Below are 16,701 nucleotides of genomic sequence, written 5' to 3' on the forward strand. Positions count from 1 at the left end.
TGTGTTTGTTTACAGTATTTCTAAGCTTCTGTTGAAGAGCAGCGATGGGACTTCATTCTAAATATTGGCAGAAATGGTTCCATAGCTCCACCTGGAAATTTTCAAACAGGAACTATGACCAGTACTTGTCTTGTGCAGTTATGAACTTCGGTAGGCATATGTAACTCCTCAAGACGCAAAAAATTGTAAATGACACCCATGCCCAAAACACAACAGAAAGTGGGCCATTTTGAATTATGTGCCATATTTTCGACACTTTTGGGTCATTTTTGGACATTTTCTAGAGCTATACATTCAGAGTAACCCGAAGAGAGCTCAAATTTGGCCAGGATGTACTCCAGCCATGGGTGATGAAAAGTTATCTAATGCTTCACAAAAGTCTGAGAACATGGTAATGGCGGTCCCCGGAATTTCCACAATTCACCATGACACAGGAAATGCAGTGTAACTGGACTGTACATGCTGCAATCTGCCTCAAACCTTACATGTGTGATCCATACATGTGTGATCCATAGACTGTAGACTGCACTTTATATACAGTCTATGGTGTGAACAGAGTCCGACATTTATGAATTCCTTAGACCATTATACAGTCATAACGCCACCTGGTGGATGTGAAAAATCACAGGATGCTTTTGACGTTATCCGATGTTGTCGCTTTAAAACTTTTAAATTTGGCAAATGTAAAAATAACCATACTTGCTATGTAATTGCTAGTAAATATTCTACCGATTGCTGTCAACTACAACGTTACTTTATTTACTTTTAACAGGTGATTCGAGTAATTCTTGCCGCTTCCTGTGGAGGCCGAGGGAGGGAGCGAGACTCATAGATATATCTATGGCGACAATTATATGAGTCGTAGAAGTAGAAACGGATGCAGTAGCAGCCGCAGAAGAAGAAGCAACAGTAGCAGTTTCCGGCGCTGCCAAACTGCGTTTTGTTTTGTGTTTTTGTCGTATTAAAGTTGTTAATGATTATTTCGAAGCAACAGAAGTGACTGACAAAAAAGAGGAGCGACTGTTAACCGTCTCGCAAACATGAAGTGAGTGTTTACGAAGGTAGAAAAGAGAAAAGCTAATATTTGCAGACAACATGAGCTATCAGTGTTAGCTTGACTGCGTTCAATTTAACAGAAACATGCTGATGTTACTGAGATAACTTATCACTAAATCTGACTACAGCTGGTGCACTTTATCCCAGTTCTGCTCCAGAGCTTTGTTAATGAGTTCTTGTTGATAATCTCTGCGAGGCTAATTAGCTTAGCTTCATTCACATGTTCTTGTTGCTGTTCGCTGTTAGCATCGCTACTCTGTCATTCCAGGCTCAACATTGAAGGTCTACTAGTGTATTTTCCTTATGACTACATCTATCCTGAACAGTACTCCTACATGCTGGAGCTGAAGAGGACTCTGGACGCCAAGGTGGGTGTTTATTCTGCAGGGTGTGGTTGTATTTTACAGTCGTCCCCTTTAAGAAAATGTCAAACTTGCATGATAACACGGTCATATGTCGATATTAGTGGTGGAAGAAGTGTGCTAGATTTGAAAATCCCCTCCAGAAACGTTTAAAGATGTATTTAAAAGACACTGTGATGGTAATACTGCAGCTTTTGGGTACATTTACTCCAAATATTTCCTCTGAAATTTTGTAGAGTGTAAATATAAAGTGCAAGTGCCTCAAAACTAATACTTGAGTAAATGTACTTTCACCTCTTTCCATGTAGCTACTTTGTTCCTAATTCTGGTTAAAAGATAAGTTAACATTATTGTCTTGTTCCTTCTGTTTATATTGAGCTTAACCAGAAGCCTCAGCTTTCCTCTAAAGTTGCTGTTTTTAGTACGAACTTTCCACTTTAGTTGAGTTGTTGCATCATGTCCCTACGCTGAGGTAACTAAATAAGGGAGTTTTGTCTTCAGTAGACTGAACAAGTGACTGATTAAAGCTGTGTTTGTGTTTAGGGTCATGGAGTCCTGGAGATGCCATCAGGAACAGGGAAGACCATCTCCCTGCTGTCTCTTATCGTTGCCTATCAGAGGGTGAGTTCAGCTTCTCTCTCTGGGGTTTTAGGTAGTGTCTACAGATACGGACCCGTATCCGTAGCCCACAGGCTACGGGTACAGCACTTTCCATTTGCCAGACAGATACGGACCCGTACGCGAGTCTCGCGAGCCAAGAAGCTGCTAACCACTGCAAACTGTTGAAAGGTAAGCTAAGGTTAGGGTTAGTGTTAGTGTTAGGGTCAGGTTTAGGGTCCGTACCTGTAGTACCGATGCTACGGTCGCTAGCGTCTACCGGGAGTCACGTGGCCAGATCTCGTGTATCTGATTGGCAAATGGCAAGTGCCGTATCTGTAGTCCACAGGCTACGGGTACGGGTCCGTACCTCTAGCAACAACCGGGATTTTAACCCTCGTGTCGTCCTGCGGGTCAAAATTGACCCGGTTCAAAGTTCAAAAATGTGGGGAAAAAATATTTTCACAGTGAAACTTCTGATGTCCACATTTTCAACTTTTTTTGGGAAATTTTTGAACATTTTTTGGTGGAAAAAAGAAATGTCAAAAATGTTTCTTAAGAACATTCACAAAAAACTCAAGAAGATTTTTTGTGAATGTACTTAAATAAAATAGAAGTTTTACTGATATATATATGTAATCACTTTAGATATTTTTTAGGATTTTTTGGAAGATTTTTACTCATTTTTTGAAAATATTTACAAGAATATTTTTGCCAAATTTGGAGGGTTTTTTTTTTAGAATAAAACTTTTAAAGGAAACTTTTAAGGAATTATTGGAATTTTCTTCCTGAAGGTTTTTCAAATTTTCTGAAATTTGGGGATTTTTTTGCTGAATTTCTGGATTTTTTTCAGACAAGCAAACAATATTTTTTGGTGCTTGTAAATGAGGACAACGGGAGGGTTAAAGAGCTTTTGGAGTTATTGTTTAATCTGGTTTCCAATCAGCTAACAGAACGTAATATGTTTGATGCTCTCTCTTTCAGGTCTTTCCTTTGGATGTGACCAAGTTAATTTATTGCTCCAGAACAGTTCCAGAGATCGAAAAGGTGTGTAAATGTATGGCGTTACTGCTGCGCAGAAACAAAAATGAGATGCTTTTAAAGTCCTCTCATCTTAACTTTTGCCTTTCTCTGTCTGTTCTGTGAGGTTGTGGAGGAGCTGAGGAAGCTGATGGAGTTTTATGCCAAAGAAACTGGAGAGAGGAACAACTTCTTGGCTTTGGCTCTTTCCTCCAGGAAGAACCTCTGCATCCACCCAGAGGTACAAACAAACGCAAAGCAGATTAATCTGAAGCAGCTTTAATAGACACAGGACTGAGCTTTCTGTCTGAAACGCATCTAAAAGATCAATTAAATTCCACATAGGTGAGCTCTCTACGCTTCGGTAAGGAGGTCGATGGAAAGTGTCACAGTCTGACGGCGTCGTACATCCGGGCACAGCGTCACATTAACCCCAACCAGCCCGTCTGTCGCTTTTATGAGGTAAGAACCTGTTTCAGAGCAACTGGAGTGATCAGAAAATAAACAAAAGCTGATAATTAACATTGTTTGAAGAGTGTCAGAGTTTGTGCTAATCAAAAAATGAAGATACTTTTAATTTGAAATGCATCTCTGGGCACCTGGAGAATTTTTCTGCCTTCACACTCAACACAGTATCAGACACATGTAAATAATACTAATAAGTGCTGTCATTAGTATGCTAGAGTTTTTTGTGTTAAATTATTAAAAAACAGAACATTATAATGTCAATGATGTCTGTTGAAGAGCATTTCTTTCTTTCATCAATAAAATGTGAGAATTTCCCTCCACTTTCTTCAAGCTTAAAAGCCCAATTTTTGAAATTGTGTTGTCAGTCTAATGGCAAAAACCCAAAGATATTTAATTTCTCAGTCTATAAAACAGAAATAGGAAGAAGAAAAAGATACAGCTGAGAATCCAGTACCACTAGATTAATTCGTTCAACTTCTTTTACACGATTATGAGACGGCAGAGTAAGAAACTAAACAAAAAAAATGTAGACACATGAAGAAGAAACTTGCATATGAATGACAAAATATTTTAAGAAGCAAAATTAATCGAATAAAGCTGTTAAGAATAGTTTTCATTTAGAATTTAAAGCAAAAGAATCGACTTAAACAAGACGAACTAAAGGTGAAACTAAAATACAAAACTAAAATTGCCAAATGTGTAAAAGTGAATCCAGCTTCATGTTGTTCTGCAGTTTATTCTGGTTCACAGCAAGTCAAACTGGACTTTTGCTGGTGATAAATCCTAAACAGCATCGTAAGGGTTTAAGAATTACAGCTGATTTATTTGTTAAATATCGCCATAATACAAATAACTGACATTTTAACTTGAAGAGCAATTAACTGATGTCAGAATACGAATTGATTTTCTGCTCATCAGCTCTGTGTTAGATTTTTTTTTAAGCTCTTTAACTGAATTTCCTTCAACTCTTCCCTGTGAATTATTGAAATATTCCTGCTGAATTTCATTTACATAAAGTGTGTTATTAGTGATCAGATTTTCATGTGACTGGACAAAGAGCTGGTTCCACACCTCAGTAAAAACTGAAATCCATCCGCTGTTTGACACAGTTTCCCTCCTGTCAGGATCTCTAACTGGGTTAAAATGAACAATGAGCAGCACTCAGATAATCTGCTGTGTGTAACTACAGATTAGAGCTGGTGTTGAGTTTCTTTTCTCCTCTGAATGAACTCCATCTCAGGTTCAGCTGCAGAAAACAAACTGCTGAAATTATGCAACATAAATGAGACTGATGCATGTTTGAAGGTGGAAATAAAGTGTAAATTCTGACCTTTAACAAGCCTCTGACTGAGTAAAGTGCATGTCGGATGCTTTATGTTTGCAGCTGAAGTTAACGTGTTATAATGTGCCTCCACTCTCGTTTCCTTAAACTTCACTCATCTTTCTTCTTTTTGCTTCAGGAGTTCGACGCCGTCGGTCGTCAGGTTCCTCTTCCAGCTGGAATCTACAACCTGGACGACCTGAAGGACTTCGGCAGGAGGAAGGGATGGTGTCCTTATTACCTGGCTCGCTATGCGGTACGTTACAAACATTAAATATGTGGAAAAATAATAGGTTTCCGAATGTTTTCTTGCACTTATTCAGACTTTCTGTTGATTTCATAGTTTATTAAACTTCCAACAGATCCTGTGTTTTAAGGAGAAAAATAACAAAATCAACAATTCCACAGACAACTGTCCTGAGAAAATGAGTTAAAAATTTAAAAAAAATGCAATCTTTTCTTGAATTTTTATTTGCCAGAATATCAGAAGTATTTTAGTGAGAATCTTTGTTTCTCTCACTGACTGGAAGATAATCTGACAGTACTTGAGGCTAAGTTTTACAGAATATAATAGTTTTTTTAGTTCTATATCTTGTTTTTCTTCCACTCACTGTCTGCATCTCCTCTCAGATCCTTCATGCTAACATCGTGGTCTACAGTTATCACTACCTGCTGGATCCTAAGATCGCCGACCTGGTGTCCAAGGAGCTCGCCAAGAAATCTGTGGTGGTGTTTGATGAGGCTCATAATATCGGTGAGGAACGGAACAGACATCTAAACTGAATTTAGAATAATCTTGTAAATTTTGTTGCCTAATTCCACCTCCTTTTCTTTCGTCTTCTCCTCAGATAATGTTTGCATCGACTCCATGAGTGTGAACATTACCAGACGAACACTGGATCGTTGCCAGAACAACGTGGACACGCTGCAGAACACCATCCAGAAGTAAGAGAAATACTCTACTCTCTAGGTGCATTTCAGTTTCCAATATTTCTCTCAAAGACCAGACTCAACATCTGCGGTAAAAACTGTATTCTGTACCTCATCTTTGTGTGAGCAGATTAGTTTGCATTAGTTTTGGATTTAGTTTGTGAAAGAGACGTTGCTGCTCAGACTCCGATTGAACCCAAACCTGCAGTGACGTCTTTTCTCTAAATGATTTAGTTAATTTATCCAGGCTAGAATATCAGCATCTCATAATTAGTGGAAAACTTTGGAGCCCAAAAATGTTTCTCTAGATGAAGCAGAGATCATGTAAACATTTACTTGACTGAACGTTACACCAAATGTCTCTCCTCCACTTCCTGACTTTAATCCTACATCAGACAGACATATTTAATGATGAAAACTGTTCAGTTTTATTTTGTATATAAACCTGCACAGTAAAACAGATCCACTGTTTCTTAATTCCAGCATTAACCTTGATAAGCGAGGACTAATGGAAGAATAAAACTGTTCTCGCCTCTGACAGAATAAAGGAAACAGACGCCGCTAAGCTGAGGGAGGAATACCGACGGCTGGTGGAGGGACTGAAGGAAGCCAACGTTGCCAGGGAGACGGACGTCTACCTTTCAAACCCGGTGTTACCTGATGAAATTCTTAAAGGTTTGTTTGTCACCAGGATCAGACAAAAACACTAAAAGAACCAGTTTACTGATTTGATCCCTTCCTTTCGTGTGTTTGTGTCTGCAAATGATGGAATAGACTGTTTACATGAAGCCAGCTACATTTTAAAATGCTGTTTGTGTGCAAAAAAAGTCATGTTTGGCATTTTTTCTGCGAATACATTAAAAGTCCAAAAAAGTCTTTTACTGGGCCTTTAAACCTTTAAAAACCACCAAAGAAAGGGATTTCTGTTTGAGTGTCTTTCTGCCCTTTTCAGCTTTGTGTTTATTGCAATTGGTTTTGAAAAATTTCAATGAAAGATGGTTAAAGCTGTCATAAAACAACCACAAGCCAAATTGCTTTTAAGATGCCGTTTGTTCTTCTTCCTCCTACTTAAGTTTAAGAATACTATGAAGTTATGCACTACTGCAGCCCTTTTTCCCCCAGACACACTGTAGTACCAAAGCAGTGTGGATGGATGGATGGATGGATGGATGGATGGATGGATGGGTAGATACTGGATGGATGGATGGATGGATGGATGGATAGATGCTGCATGGATGGATGGGTGATAGATGGATGGATGATGGATGGGTAGATACTGGATCGATGGATGGATGGATGGATGGATGGATGGATGGATGGATGGGTAGATGCTGCATGGATGGATGGGTGATAGATGGATGGGTAGATACTGGATCGATGGATGGATGGATGGATAGATGCTGGATGGATGGATGGGTGATAGATGGATGGAATGGATGGATACTTTACTCATCCCCTTGGGGAAATTCAATATTTCGATGAACAAATTTCAGGACATTATGAACAAGAACCAAAACATGGACAAAGAGGTTCATGAATTTACCCAGCTCAGTATGGATGTTGTATATGACATAAACACAAGGCTGACCTCCAAAAAGTTCATGTTTTTTTTGTTTTCTGCCGTCTTTCTCCTTCGCTCAGAGGCCGTCCCTGGTACGATTCGAACAGCCGAGCACTTTGTTGGATTCCTGAGACGTTTCCTGGAGTATCTGAAGTCCCGTCTGAGGGTCCACCATGTGGTGCAGGAGAGCGCCCCCCAGTTCCTCAAAGACATCTTTGACAAAGTCTGCATCGACCGCAAACCTCTCAGGTCAGAATGAAAACTCAAATCCTGGAAGTTCTCGTCCTATCTGACATCTTTCAAACATCACTCATTAAGTTTCTTGCTCTTTCTGTTTCTTAAATCTTCTTCAGTTCTTCCTTTTTTCCTTCATCACTCTAATTCATCCAGCCGTTTCTTAGTTTATCTTCTTTTTCCATCTGAATATCTGTCTTACTTAACATCTGTATTGATTCTCATACACTTTTCTCTCTGTAATCTTTTCTCTTCTGTCCATGTCTTGTCTCAGGTTTTGTGCAGAGCGTTTGCATTCGCTGCTACGAACTCTGGAGATCGCCGACATCGCAGACTTCTCAGCTGTTACTCTCATCTCCAACTTTGCTACCCTCGTCAGCACCTACAGCCAAGGTACCAAAGCACCCATTTACACCCTAAAATACTCCAAATCCAAATGCGTTGGCATATGTAGTACTCAAGCAGATGCTGTAGTTCAAGTAAGGTTAAGTTGTATAGAAGTGAGGTTTAGTTTTTGACATCTTTCGATGATTAATCAAACATCTTTCTGTCTCTCTGTGAAGGTTTTACGATTATTATTGAGCCCTTTGAAGACAGAACACCAACCATCGCCAACCCGGTGCTTCACTTCAGGTGAGTCAGAACTGATTAAATGTGGATTTAAAAACAGGAAATTATTGACTGTTTGGTGCATATTACACAGTCACTGAGTGTTATCTGTCACTGATTGGGTGGATTTTTCAACGCAAGACGCTAAAATATCCTCAAAATAACCATTTTGGCATTTAAAAGTTTTGGTATTTGTTGGACCCAGGTTCTGATTACAAGCTATAGTGGGTTAAAGTCATTGATTTTAGATGTGTGAGGTGATACAGGTTGAAGTCTGTGATGTAAACGGTGAGGTTTTGTTCTGCTCTCAGCTGTATGGATCCATCTATAGCCATCAAACCGGTTTTTCAAAGGTTTCAGTCGGTCATCATCACCTCGGGGGTATGTTACCTTTCACTTTCTCCTTTCTCTACCTATTTTACAGTCATTTTAGTCTCTTAACAGTTGAGATTTGTCATTTTATTTGCCTTAAGGATACCCTTTTTCAGTTTGAATATCATGTTGAACTATAATCCTGCAGCTTCATTCATGTCGTGTTTGAGTACTGCCATGATTTTTGTTTTTGTTTAAAATATTCAACTGTCACAACTGGTAGCGGTTTGGTAGCTTAATATCTGGTCCTTCCTTCATTCAAGACAAAAAAACGTCAATACTGTGATCAAGTAGTTAGGTTTTAAGTTAAATTTTTTCGCCGTTCATTAATAAATGAATGGGCCACCTCAGTTTGACCGTCTTGTCCTCCGTTTTCAGACTCTCTCTCCTCTGGACATTTATCCCAGAATCCTCGACTTTCGCCCCGTTACCATGGCGTCCTTCACCATGACGCTGGCTCGGACCTGCCTCTGTCCTCTGGTGAGTAACTTCACTCAGACACGAAACTAAACATTGATGTTGCTTTTATGAATGGAAAGGATCATCTGAAAGTTATCAAGGAGCAGGAATTTGACAAATAATGTCACAAAAACACTGCATCACAACCTTTGATCAAATAAAGTATAAATGTAATATTGTTTGTCTTTTTTTTTTCTTCTCTTTTGTCTTGCATAGATTGTCGGACGGGGAAACGATCAGGTGGCTCTGAGCTCCAAGTTTGAGACCAGAGAAGACTTTGGTTAGTAAAAATGTGCAGCTATTTGCTAAGTTGCTCTAAAGGAGTTAAAGTTGCTCTATATTAGATAATGTTTATTAGTAGTTAAAGCTGGTCTGCATCAGTTAAAGTTGCTCTATTTGAGTTAAAGTTGCTCTGTATTACTTGAAGTTGCTTTAATGTTGCTCTAGATGAGTTAAAGTTGCTCTAAAATGAGTTAATGTTGTTCTACACTGCTCTTCAAAAGTTTTGCATCACCCAGACAATTTCATGTTTTCCATGAAAACCTTTAAAATCTATTTTTTCTCCCAGCTGTGATTCGTAACTATGGCAACCTGCTTCTGGAGATGTCCGCCGTGGTTCCTGATGGGATCGTGGCGTTTTTCACCAGCTACGTCTACATGGAGAACATCGTGGCGTCGTGGTATGAACAGGTCAGTGCACGGATTTAACAATAAAATAAATAGAATATGCACAATATTTGCGTAGTTGAAACAGTATAGTAATTGTGTGTTTTTTTTCTTAAAGCAGTATAAATTTGACATATTTTTGTTTTGTTTGCAGGGCATCCTGGAGAACATCCAGAGGAACAAGCTGATCTTCATCGAGACTCAGGACGCAGCAGAGACCAGCATGGCTCTGGAGAAATATCAGGAGGTCAGAGGGGCTCCTGCTCTCCTATTTTATGCTCATTAATAAATAAATCAGCTGCCACTCCATGCTAAAACATTTTCTGACTTTTCTCTGTGTGTTGTTGCTCTTCAGGCTTGTGAGAACGGCAGAGGAGCCATCCTCCTTTCTGTGGCCAGAGGAAAAGTGTCCGAAGGGATAGATTTCGGTGCGTCATTAAGCGACAGAGGTGAAGCTTGTGGTGGTAGAATTATTTGTGGTCACATATATGATAAATCTCGTTTTCTTTCCGTTTTCAGTGCACCATTTTGGCCGAGCAGTCATCATGTTTGGAGTTCCTTATGTTTACACGCAGAGCCGCATCCTGAAGGTCAGAATTATCACAGACTCTCTTACTGTCAGCAGCTCTACATTTACTCATCAGTTTAGAAATGCAGAAATCCCTATTTGCTGACTTTGGAGCTGTCAGTGTTGAGCACTAAGTGTCAGAAGTCTCAACCTTGAATGTAAACTGTTAACTGTGTATTATGAATGCATGAAGAAATGCTTTAGGACACAGAACCAGCTGTGTTTAAATGAAAGGTGTTTTTAAAATTGTTTATCCTCGATCTGGGGTGTCAAACATGCGGCCCACGGGCCAAAACCGGTCCTCTAGAGCAGTGGTTCTCAACCCTGTTCCTCAGGACCCCATGTCCTGCATGTTTTAGATGCTTCCCTGCTCCAACACACCTGATTCAAATGATCAGCTCGTCATCAAGCCTCAGCAGAAGCCTGATGACGAGCTGATCGTTTGAGTCAGGTGTGTTGGAACAGGGAAGCATCTAAAACAGGGGTGTTGAAATCCGTTCCTGGAGGGCCACTATCCTGCATGTTTTAGATGTTTCCCTCTTCCAACACAGCTGATTCAAATGATCAGGCTCGTTATCAGGCTTCTGCTGAGCTTGATGATAAGCTGATCATTTGAATCAGGTGTGCTGGAAGAGGGAAACATCTAAAACATGCAGGATAGTGGCCCTCCAGGAACTGAGTTTGAAACCCCTGCTCTAGAGGGTCCAATCCGGCCATTGGACGACTTTGTAAAGTGTAAAAATTACAGAGAAGATTATAAATTTGTAAAACTATGAATTTGAAATAATTTCTAGACCATGACAAGTTGTTTTGATCATAAAGTAAAATACTAGATTGTTCATTGTTGTTTTGTCATTTTGTCTCATTTTTGTAATATTTTGTCTTGTTTTTTTTGTCTGACTTTGGTTGTTTGCCTCATGTTTTGTTGTTTTGTGTTTCCTTTTTGTCTCGCTTTTGTTTTTTGTCTTATTTTTGTCATTTTGTGCTTTGCTTTAAATCGTTGTTTTTGTCGTTTTGTGGGGATTTTTTTTGTCTTGCTTGTTTCTTTTTTTGTCGTTTTGTTTTTGTTTCGTTTGTGTCATTTGTATTTTTTTGTCTTGTTTTTGTCCAATATTTTTTTGTCATTTTGTTTCTCGCTTTTGTCTTTGTCTCATTTTAGTAATATTTTGTCTTGTTTTTGTATTATGTGTGTGTGTGTGTATTTAACAGCATCACTACATCTCAGAATGATCACACAGCTGAACTGAATTTATGTATAAAGTTTATAAAGGTAGTATTTAATTCAGATGTGTTTTAATATTAAAATGCAGAAGTTTTAGCACGGTGCAAGTGGCAGCTGATTTCGGATTTGTCTTTTCCTAAACTCAAACTATTGTTAATGAAAAGACAAACACAGATGTTTTAGTACTAATTTGAGGAGTAATTTTCTTTTCAGCTTCATTTAATGTTTTTATTGTCTATGCATATGTTTTCCCCTCTGTGAAACTCATGACTCAGGCTCGGCTGGAGTACCTTCGGGATCAGTTTCAGATCAGAGAGAACGACTTCCTGACGTTTGATGCCATGCGTCACGCAGCTCAGTGTGTGGGAAGAGCCATCAGAGGAAAGACCGACTACGGACTCATGATTTTTGCTGACAAGGTGCCTGATGTTTCTGTCACTCTGAATGTTTGACTCTAGACTTCACCTCTTACCGACACATGGTTTATTTCAGAATGTGTCGTGGAAGTTTAGCGAGGTCGAGAGAGGATGAGGAGGAAGAAACGGAGAGACAGACTCAGATGATTTAGGTTGCGAGTAGCGTTTATTGATATCAGGAGAAGTGACACCAACAGAACAGCAGTTCATGCAAGCAATGCCAGCATCAGTTCTGAGGATTCTTTCTGGTCTTTTAGTACATATTGTAGCTGGGAGAAGGTCAGATTTAGTTTGCAGACCAATATGGAGACAACTAGTCTGCTTAGTCACGTCAGAATAAACAATATCTGATCTTGACCAGAGCAGAGAATCCTGACACATCTTCCTCCTGCAGCATCTGCTTGTCGGAAGGTCGAGATAACGTCTGAGGAAAGAGTCATTTTTTTACTTCACAGAATGAAGATGAGTCGGTGTGTGATGATAGAAGCTGTATTAACTTCCCTCTCTGCTCCTCAGCGTTACGCCCGAGCGGACAAACGTGGAAAACTTCCTCGCTGGATTCAGGAGCACATCAACGACGGCAGCCTGAACCTCACCGTGGACGAGACCGTGCAGCTCTCCAAGCACTTCCTGCGACAGATGGCTCAGCCTTTCAGACAGGTACGACCAGACAACCACTACACAAGAGTGAAATCTGGGCTTTGAAATAGTTTTCTTTTTCCTTCTACTACCCAGATGAACAACTAACCAAACAGTGGTGTAAATGTAGTTTTGATTCAGTGTTCAGGTGTAACAAAAAATGTGAGACAGTAAAAGTGAGAGCAATTTAAAACCACCAAACTCTTGTCTCATTTGTGGGAAAAGCTGAAGGTAATAAATGTAGTTGCTGATTTTGAAGTGAAAGGTTTGTCCTCAAATTACAAATCAATAGCATTGTCTAATGAGCGCAGAATAATTAAACACAAAGACATCCATGTACTGTGATGTTTTGTCATGTAAATGAAATAATTCCAGGCACTACATCACCTGGCATCCACATTTTTGTGACGGACAGTAGATAAAATTGGAATTCCATTCAAAAGGGGAAAAAATGCTGGTACAAGTTCTCACGTTTTTGGGTCATTCCAAAATTGGAGGACATTTTGGCCTCAAAATTTCTGAAAAATAAACCTCTCTTTTACAGTTTTCCGCTACATATTCATCATTAATAGGTAATAAACTATCAAAGGCTTGATCGGCTCAGCTTATACACATCAATGGTACCCTTTTTATTCCATGTTCTGTGTTGTTGCTAACCCTATTCTAATCACAGTAACAGGGTTGCTAATCCATGCTAATGTGATCATTTTCTCAGCAGTAGCAGCTAGATCTTTAGCTAGCTGTTACTGCTGACCAAGAGGACAAACTGACTGATGGAAAACAGTCAAAAGAATGAGTCTGATCCTGATAATATGAGGTAGAGTGAGACGTTCAATCAAGGCTGACAATGGGATGAAAATATGATTTGACAAAAACGAGACAATACACAAAACGACAAAAATGAGACACAAAACAAAGAAAAAGACAGAGTGACAAAAACAAGACAAAACAACAAAAATGACATGCAAAACGACAAAAAAAGAAAAGAGAGAAACAAGACAAAAATTACAAAAATGTCATCAGCTAGGCTGGGTGCATGTTGTACATAATTCTTTAAAATATTAAGAAACATCAATGAAAAAATAATGCCAACAAAGGAGATTTAAATTTTATTTTAACTGTTTTATTTGAGATTTGGTCGTCAGGGAGGTGGGACAAGAGAAAAGTGTCATTTTTACGTAGGGAGAACTCCAGGCTTATTTGGTATTATAAAAATATTTTCAAACATTATCTTCTCCTGTTTTTTTAGATTTGGTCTCAGGACAAGTAAATTTACACAACTGCATGTTTTAGTATGGATGGATTATTTGTAATTTAATGGGTGTAAAATGTTTTGACGAATCCAACTGTAAACTAGAGGTTCTGAAATCCTCAGCTGTGTTATTTAGCAGAACAGTAAATCTGACTGACCAGACAGTCCCTCATTTTTATATTTACCTCTATATTCTGTCCAGGAGGACCAGCTGGGTCTGTCTCTGTTGACGCTGGAGCAGCTGGAGTCGGAGGAAATGCTGCAGAAAATCACTCAGATTGCTCATCAGACCTGAAGGTGACACACTCTGCTGCGTTACGTCGTCACCATGGCAACGCCCGCAATGGGGTCATCGGCCGTTAACAATAATCAGAAGTGGGTCAAGTGGCAGATACAACTTACAGAGTTCACTTTGGGCAGCGCAGACTTCCAGATAGGCAGGATTTAGGAGGTTAAACAAAACTACCTAAGAAGTTCTTTTCCTCTGTGTGGTAAACGTACCATTACAGTATTTAAAGTACAGGTTGGCTCAGCTGCCACTTAAAGCTAACAAGTACTATTGAAAAGAAAACAGAAATGTCAGCAGTAATGAACAGTTTCCGTTATTATAAGTAAACTAATACTTGAATTAGTTCCCAGCGTTTCAACAGATTGTGGCACTTATTTTCAGTCGAGAAACAAGTCGCGCCGTTTTAAAATTGTCCTCTTTTGATAAGTTACAAACGGCATCAGTGGGTCAACGTGTTGCATCAGCTGCAGAATCATTCTTCCATCTGTGGGTGTAACATCGGTCCAAATAGTGTCTGTCATACAGACTAGACTACTGTAACTGTACATAGTCGCATTTTATACTGAATATTTGTTTACCTGTGTTCCAACAAGGAAGATGGACAATAAATGTTTGTATTTAATCAGCCGGTTGTGTTGTTCTTCTTAGGAATGCATTTTACTTTTTGTGTGTTTTGAGAGAACGGCCTTTAACCCTATATATGTATGTATGTGTGTATATGAAGAGTTTATTTGCAAAAACAGATAACTCCATTTTGATACATTTTCAGAAAACTTTTTTTATTGTTTACTTGAGATAATATCAAACTGAAGTTGAGTGGATTTGACTGAGTAGAAAAATACATGACAAAACAGAGAAAAAAATCAATTATTGTTACTGTTATTATCTCAAGTAAACAATATAAAAATAAATTTTCTGAAAATTTATAAAACAGTTATTTGTTTTTGCAAATAAACTCTTCATATACGTGTGTGCATATGTGTATGTAGATGTATGTATACACTAAATGATGTCGTCTTTGTGACATTTTGGACGGCATACTAAACTACACTCAACAAAAATATCAACGTAACACTTTTGTTTTTGCTCCCATTTTTTATGAGATGAACTCAAAGATCTAAAACTTTTTCCACATACACAATATCACCATTTCTCTCCAATATTGTTCACAAATCTGTCTAAATCTGTGATAGTGAGCACTTCTCCTTTGCTGAGATAATCCATCCCACCTCACAGGTGTGCCATATGAAGATGCTGATTAGACACCATGATTAGTGCACAGGTGTGCCTTAGACTGCCCACAATAAAAGGCCTCTCTGAAAGGTGCAGTTTTGTTTTATTGGGGAGTCCACTCCTCTTCAATGGCTGTGTGAAGTTGCTGGATATTGGCGGGAACTGGTACACACTGTTGTATACGCCAATCCAGAGCATCCCAAACATGCTCAATAGGGTGCTCCTAAAATATCAAGTTAAATTTTTCAAATGTGCTTTTTGATTTTTTTTTTTGTTCCTCTTGGGGAAAAAGTAATGTGAGTGCTCCACCAGTATAGGCACTGTGCTTGACAAAGTCAAGGACATCGAGAAGAACAAATAAAATAAAGACAACTTGGTTAGCAGTCTTAATTTTATCCAAACGAAGAAAAGAAAATCTCTATAGAGGTTATGTTTGTCTAGGAGAATTAAATTATCTTTAAAAATCTAATTAGTAAAAATTATTGTTGACGATTGCACATTTGTGACTGAAACTGGATTGTAAATGCGTTTTGCTTTGTAGAATGTTAACATTCTAGAATCCTCCTTCTTCTGTACTGAACTTTAATGTGTGTTTTCTTTCTGATTTCCTTTGCTACTGTTGCTAGGCAACTGTATGAAAAATAAACATCTAATGTCACTGCACTCATCAAATCAGTTTGTCTGTGTAGATTCTCAGTCATCCAAGTCATGGTAATCGTCAGCCGGTATTTTGGTGAAAGTAACAGAGGACGACCACTGCAGCCATGATTACTCGCACTATGGTTCATTCTGTACCTCCTGATTACTGCTGCAACTGTTTCCACTGATCATCTGAGTACAGTGAAGGTGTCTCAGTGATTGTACACTCAAAAATATAAACGCAACACTTTTGTTTTTGCTCCCAATGAGGATGACGAGCATGCAGATGAGCTTCCCTGTGACGGTTTCTGACAGTTTGTGCAGAAATTCTTTGGTTATGCAAACCGATTGTTTCAGCAGCTGTCCGAGTGGCTGGTCTCAGACGATCTTGGAGGTGAACATGCTGGATGCTGGATGGACCCCAAGCGACTTGCAGCTGTAATTGCAGCAAAAGGTGGCGCTACAAAGTATTAATGCAAGGGGGCCGAATAATATTGCACGCCCCACTTTTCAGGTTTATTTGTTAAAGTTTAAAATATCCAATAAATTTTGTTCCACTTCACGATTGTGTCCCACTTGTTGATTCTTGACAAAAAATTAAAATTTTATATCTTTATGTTTGAAGCCTGAAATGTGGCGAAAGGTTGGAAAGTTCAAGGGGGCCGAATACTTTCACAAGGCACCGTATCTGACCACGCTGGGGTGTATTTGACACTTCATTTAAGCAACAAACCAAAAGAGACCTTATGGCGACTGAACACAGGCTGTCTTAATGACATTAATTTTCA

The 16,701-nt window shown here is 39.0% G+C and overlaps 1 protein-coding gene across 1 annotated transcript; it reads left to right on the forward strand.

The window, feature by feature from the left end:
• Nucleotides 1–873: 873 nt before the first annotated feature.
• On the forward strand, nt 874–14,666 carry ercc2 (excision repair cross-complementation group 2). The gene is made up of 23 exons (XM_022198080.2): nt 874–1,045; nt 1,325–1,424; nt 1,962–2,039; nt 3,000–3,062; nt 3,163–3,276; nt 3,381–3,497; nt 4,964–5,080; nt 5,455–5,578; nt 5,673–5,769; nt 6,296–6,429; nt 7,396–7,564; nt 7,824–7,942; nt 8,113–8,182; nt 8,470–8,539; nt 8,909–9,010; nt 9,206–9,269; nt 9,558–9,679; nt 9,810–9,902; nt 10,011–10,083; nt 10,175–10,245; nt 11,721–11,864; nt 12,378–12,521; nt 13,955–14,666. The coding sequence occupies exons 1-23, from the start codon at nt 1,041–1,043 to the stop codon at nt 14,045–14,047; spliced, it is 2,283 nt and encodes a 760-aa protein (XP_022053772.1). The 5' UTR covers nt 874–1,040; the 3' UTR covers nt 14,048–14,666.
• Nucleotides 14,667–16,701: the final 2,035 nt, after the last annotated feature.

This window comes from Acanthochromis polyacanthus, chromosome 13 (assembly GCF_021347895.1).
Source record: "Acanthochromis polyacanthus isolate Apoly-LR-REF ecotype Palm Island chromosome 13, KAUST_Apoly_ChrSc, whole genome shotgun sequence".
Classification (NCBI taxonomy): Eukaryota; Metazoa; Chordata; class Actinopteri; family Pomacentridae; genus Acanthochromis; species Acanthochromis polyacanthus.

Coding starts and splice junctions, on each gene's coding strand:
- ercc2 (XM_022198080.2), top strand. Junction 3,277..3,380: donor ACCTCTGCATCCACCCAGAG/GTACAAACAAAC, acceptor AATTCCACATAG/GTGAGCTCTCTACGCTTCGG. Junction 10,084..10,174: donor GTCCGAAGGGATAGATTTCG/GTGCGTCATTAA, acceptor TTCCGTTTTCAG/TGCACCATTTTGGCCGAGCA.